Source organism: Girardinichthys multiradiatus, chromosome 15, assembly GCF_021462225.1.
Source record: "Girardinichthys multiradiatus isolate DD_20200921_A chromosome 15, DD_fGirMul_XY1, whole genome shotgun sequence".
Lineage (NCBI taxonomy): Eukaryota > Metazoa > Chordata > Actinopteri > Cyprinodontiformes > Goodeidae > Girardinichthys > Girardinichthys multiradiatus.
In genome coordinates this window covers 33,502,864-33,509,057 of record NC_061808.1, presented here as the reverse complement: position 1 = coordinate 33,509,057, position 6,194 = coordinate 33,502,864, and the positions used below count along the sequence as shown (strand labels likewise).

At 39.5% G+C, this 6,194-nt stretch overlaps 1 protein-coding gene across 5 annotated transcripts in view; it reads right to left on the bottom strand.

Moving 5' to 3' along the window:
* Window positions 1-2,373: 2,373 nt before the first annotated feature.
* Window positions 2,374-6,194, bottom strand: part of opn5 (opsin 5) — an 81,221-nt gene continuing 77,400 nt past the window's right edge. For all 5 annotated transcript variants that reach the window (XM_047387346.1, XM_047387347.1, XM_047387348.1 and 2 more), the window contains 2 exons: window positions 5,947-6,188; window positions 2,374-3,541 (listed from right to left, as the gene is read on the bottom strand). In XM_047387346.1, the coding sequence (XP_047243302.1) occupies window positions 3,475-3,541; window positions 5,947-6,188 (309 nt within the window). In that variant the 3' untranslated portion in view covers window positions 2,374-3,474. The remainder of the gene's footprint in view (window positions 3,542-5,946; window positions 6,189-6,194) is intronic.

The window sequence follows — 6,194 nt, the reverse complement described above, 5'->3', positions numbered from 1 at the left end:
ATCAGATTAAACATTTTAATTAAACAATTTAAAGAATGATTTTCTGAATAAAACTAGCCTTCTGGATGACTAATTCTCAACGGTGTTTAATCAGCTGCCTTTATTTTCTTTCTGGATCTTCAGCTGATTCATAAAGTGGGAGAGCACGTGTAGCCGTTAGCGGTTGGAGCTAACAAAAGAAGGTTATAACTGGTTACCAGAATCAAACACATACATAAAATACCACTAATAAAAGGGTTGATATGCATAAGCGTGGAGGGTGCGTTATGGCCGTACGACAAAGGCATGTTTGGCTCCTTGAGTGGACGCGATGCGGCGGGGTAACTCTCGCAACCTGGACGTGCATGCAGGAAGGCGTGCGATGACCCATCCTTCTTTTCCAAGCCGTGGGGAAATCCGCTTCAATTAGGGCTGGTTTTGGAGGCCCCAGAAGAAAAGCCAAGCTTGTCTCATTATACCTTTTATATGAATGAATGCTCGAACAGCAAATCATTATTTAACTTTTTTGTGTGTGATCGTAGCCACTCTGGGTCCAAGTTGAAGAGTTATGTCTGCTTGCCAGCTAGTAGACACTAGCCATCTATCATTCCAGCTCCGCTGGGGACCTGTATGGAAGGGGTCAGTTTGCTGGAACGCTGGGTTTTTATTCAAACAATGATGTTACGGGAAGCCACAGTCCTTCTGTTCCTGGGCTGAGTTAGGAGTCTGTTACTGTGATTTATTTTGAAAATTCCAGAAAAGATCAAACTGGCCTTTAAATGTTGTAACCCATGGCTGGAAGCAACACTGACATTGTTGACCACTTTTACTTGTTGGATTTCTGCCGCCTTATTTCTTACTTCACACCCCCCATATGTCACCCTATGTTGTCCTCCATAGTTACAGCATTTTCTTGTGCAGTTTCTGTACATTCTTTGTACCTGTGATTCCCCCATATCTAGGACACCTTTGCTGTCCTCTACTAACTATAGCTATGTGACCATATCTCTGACATTTGAAACATCAAAGTGGAGGAGGAACATAGGGCCTAACCGAAAAACTCAATACATTACCCTTTCAATGCATTTGACACTGAGGCATCCAGGCTGGAGAGGAGGTTTTGGACAAGATGGAACTGCCTTTACTATAAACACAGCAGCTATGGATGAGGCTCTGACCAAGATCTGTCATGCAAAACTATTCACACCCCCTTTTACATTCAGTCACATCACAGCTACAAGCTTTATTGCACGATTTGATGTTTATGTAATAAACCAACACAAGTGACACATAATTGTGAAGTGTACAGAAGATGATACTCACCTAAATAGTGAAGGATCCACATGTGAACAATTTAGATTCAGTAGAAATGTACAGTAGCTATTCTGTGAAGATCACAGAGGTTTGTTAGAGACTATTAGTGGACATGTTTAGGGGTAGTGAATACTTTCGCGACTGACTGTTTGTGATAGACATTAACAAAACGAAGCCAAAAACAGTATGACATTGTAGCGCTGACCTGCTAATTGTGATATTTTTTATTTTATTTTCACCATTCACTTCTTGCCACTAAAATCTACGATCTGAACAGTCAAATTTAAGACTGACCAATTTAGGATCACAACTTAAGCTATTTTAATGGTGGCTAATTCAGTCTTATGCATGACATCTACAGGAATGACTAAACATAGCATGTTCTATGTTATGGAATTATCAAAATAACTATATAATTTAACTTTAGACACAAAATGTTGGCTTTTTGCCAATCTGCCTTTGAAGGAGGTCATGGTTTTGGGTTTGTATCTCACTCACTTCAACAACAAGGCTTGTGATCATTGCAGACATTCCATATACAAACATATAGACATGGGAACATATAGCCATTGCCAGTACAATATTTCCACTCTAATGAATCAGAGTCCACCCTCCATGATGTCAGTGCTCATCCTCTTAGAGTGGGGTTCATCAAAGACCTGCATGCAGTCCTCACCTCAACCCCATTAAATATTTCTGGAATCAGTTTGTGCTGTTCATGCAAGATGAGCCAATAAAAACTGAATGAGGAAAGAAATGCCATCCCACATCAGTGTGTGATCAAACTGGTGACCACCAAGGTGGTTCCAGACTGTGGTGGTTGTGTACGGTTCTCCCTTACATGGCTCAGGCCCATTGTTTGCTAAATGAATAAGCTGTTAATGAAATGTCTGTTGCCATATGTCCTATGTCTTCAACCTTCAGTCATCCAGTCCAATAAAAACACAAAACAAGTCCTTAGAAGCATAAATATCTTAGAGAGGTTTTCATGGGTGCAACCCACATACTCAACTTTGCTGCTCAACACACAAATGCATCTTACAAATCTGGCACTATTTAAGGTGAAATAAATAGGCTTTCCAAAGGCATCGGATTTATTACCAAGTAGCAACGTTACAGCAAAGAAATACCTAAAAACCAAAATCCTCACTTTTCGTGCTCAGTTTATATGGCAGTAAAACTCCTGGTGAGACAGAAAGGGACACATTGTTAATGAGCAAAGGAAAGACAAATGCTTTTATTTTTTGTTGTAAAAATAGAAAAAGAAAATATAGCAAAAATAAATATATTTTGGTAGTCCCTGAATTAACTAGAATAATATTTCTAGAAATGTAGGTAGTATTTTCGTATTTAATAATTACAACCCATTTTTGCAACAATTGACCAGATATAAAATTATGGCAAGAATTAGTAATTAGTGCATTGTGAATATTTTGGAAACTAAAGTGCACTCATTCTGTGTGTGTGTTTCCGTGCTATACCTTGAACTAATGACCTCATATGTTTTCTGATCTGTTAAATGCGGATTGCTCTACTTTTCCTATTTTGAATTTGAACTAACCAAAGAGCTGAAATAACACTCTTACTGCCATTAACCAGGTTAGATAATGTGATCCAGTGCTTTATCTAGATACTAATAGATTTATCATGTACAACACACAAGTCTAAATGTACAAACACCAACAGCCTATACTAACAGCAAAAAAGATAAACATATTTGTATTTGTTCTATGAAATTGTAATTTCCTGTTCAGCTAAAACTGTCGAACATACCAAATTATGGAACAGGAACCATATTTTACACAAAGACATTAAGACGTGACTTGACTTGGAAACCTCTCCAGTTCCGAAACCTGAGTCAAGCATTTTATTGAGAACTCTCTAATACTGGAGAAAGACAATCAAAAATTCACACAACATGTGATCTGTAAGTTAAAACCAGTGTACACCATAGATAAAGGGAAGCCTTGTGGGGATAATGTGTTATAATCTTGACGCAGTAGTAAGCTTTCACAAAGATGGGTGTCCAGTGTAGGAAGGAAGGTGCAACAAACAGGAACCAGCAGCAAAGGTGAGCAGATGATGTCCTCACAGCAGGCAGCATATGGTTGATTATGTGCGAAGAAGGGAAGAAGGCAGGAGGTCCATGGTACAAGAGCTAGAGATCACGCAGTCCCAAGTTTACATTTCGATGTGAGATTCTTTGGCTTGTGTTGTGTTCTTTAATGAGCCTGAGATTGTGTAGAACCTGCAAGAACATGAACGTTGAGAAACACCTTAAACAATTGTGATTGGCATTGTGATTAACTTCTTGATCTGATTTGTTTTCTTGTTGCAACTTCATGGTTGCTTCCTCCTCAAATCACCATTGGTAAGTGGGGAAATTCCACAAACCAGGATACAAAAAGTATCCCAGTCTTTAAATCACACATTTCTTTCAAAGAAGTCTTTCATTGTGTCAGTCCTACCACAAAAGAGCCAAACAAAAAAGGTTAAATGCTTGCTAAATCTCCAACGTTTCATCACATCAATATTCCTTATTTTTTAGAATATTCATGAATTTATTTGGTTGTGGTCAACCACTGCTCAGGATCTCGCCAGCCTGCAAAAACAGCCTATTGACTCTCACCACTCTTTTCTGTCTGAAACATAAAAAAACGAAAAGGAAAAGCATGAGCCGGCTGGCACATAGTGATAGGTCTGCACTCTTCCCCACTAAGGATGGCACCTATAGTTGGAGGAGCGCCCTCACCTCAAAGTTGTGCATAAAGACAACTTGAAGACCCACGAAAGTTGTGCGCTCCTCTGTTGCAGCTCATATTCAAAATGTAACTGTCACAGTGTGCATGAGAATCTCTGGCATTGTATTTTGTAATGTGGAGGGATAATATAAGTACTTCACAGCCATAGGGCAATAAATAAAAAAAACTGATTAAATAAAAAAAAAGGTATCAGCCTTTGTGTGGTTAACTCAGAATCATGAGTAAAAAAAAACAGATTTTGGACTTTGTATGTATAATTCTTTCTGAAAGCACTTGCTGACAAACAGTACACACAGTTGTATTTCTGGGTACAATTTTGCACAGGACGTTACACATGGCAGTGTGCAGTACTCCTCCAGACATGCATCCTATCACACCACTAACAAAAACATGAATATATTGATGGTGTTTTCTTCTCTGCTGAACGGCTGAAACTGATGGCGGAGGTGTAAAAACCTCCCATGACGATAGGATAGTTTCAGTAAAAAAAAAAAAACATCTTCCAGCAGTGTAGGAGTGATCACCTACCTACCTAACCCTACCCTACCTACCCTACCCACCCACCTACCTACCCTACCCTACCTGCCTGCCTGCCTACCTACCCTACCTACCTACCTACCCTACCTGCCTGCCTGCCTGCCTACCTACCCTACCTACCTACCTACCCTACCTGCCTACCTACCTACCTACGTGTGGAGTTCGGTCACACGCCAAGCACAACAGACCACACACAAACAGATTTCTATCACATACGTTCAGATCTCAGACGGGAAATCTCACAAACTTCCCAAGATCAAACATGAGTTCTGAGTAATTCCCTTCAGTGTTTCTGTCACGTCGATTTCTGATTGGCTACACGTCACTTTCAACAGCTGCTTATTTGTCCTCTGGGAACACCCCACATGGTAGGATATCGAGGCAAGACAATCCAACATGTTGAATATCCCCAATTTGAGGTCGGAGTGATCCCGATGTCCTTCTGAGCAGACTTGATCACTTTACATTTAGTTGACTAAGAATGACCAAGAATGACTACAGGTCACTAAAATGTGACTAAAAAGAAATTACATTTTACAAAACTAAATTCAAATCTGCTGTCAAAACGAACACTGGAATGAATGTAAAGAGCATGTGAGCACAGGGAACAGCAGAACAAATTTAAAAGGGTTTTGTGCATTTTTCAGGTTCCAGGAAAGGATTATTTTATAAAGGATTCAACAACAAAAACTATTTTTATCAAGACAGAAATGGGATTTGGCAGTGATATTTATTTACCATATGCTGGGGTCTCCAACAACAGCAACATAGTCAGTTTGTATTACCCCCGGAGGAAGGACAATTTGAAACAGTGTTGCTATATTTGTGTATGCAGAATGTACAATCTACATTATTTTAGGGGTAATGTTACACACAGCTGCTCTACCATGTTGTTGAACCTACTTTATCATTACATTATCAAGATGTGAATATTTTCACCATCATCCTGTTGATTTTTTTAAGCTAAAGAATTTAAAAGATTCTTTAATGATGGAGCTCTTGGAGGTTTTATGAGCCTCTTACAATGTGTCAAATTGTGAAGGGAGCACTGAAAGAATACCTGAAAAACTATACTACACTATGAAAATAAGCAGCAGAGGCAGAGCTGACTGTTTAATGTAGGAGGCCTTTGTTTCATTATGACAATGGGAATATAACACCTCTTATCCAACAGGAGCTGGGTTTCACTATAAGCAAGAAAATATATTATAACCCATTAAAAAGCTCTATAATACACAACTAGGACAAACTCATAAGTAAAATTTGAGTAAGGCTTAAAGTAATGAATTCCAACGAACCCAAGTCAAGACTATACACCCTAATAAATACAACTGGATGGAGGCACCTGTCTTACCTTGACTTCTTAAAATGCTTCTTTTCCGTCATGACCTTGACACAGCAGGATGAGCAAGAGTTTTTCAGATCCACAAGTTGGTAGATGATGGGATTGTACATTGCTGAGGACTTGGCTAGCAATGTGGGAATGACAGACACAGGGATGGGCACAGAGTCTGGGTTGCCGAACGCCGCCACCACTGAAACCACGGCATAAGGAATCCAGGCGATCAAAAATCCAGCACAGATCAGCATTGCCACCTGGGA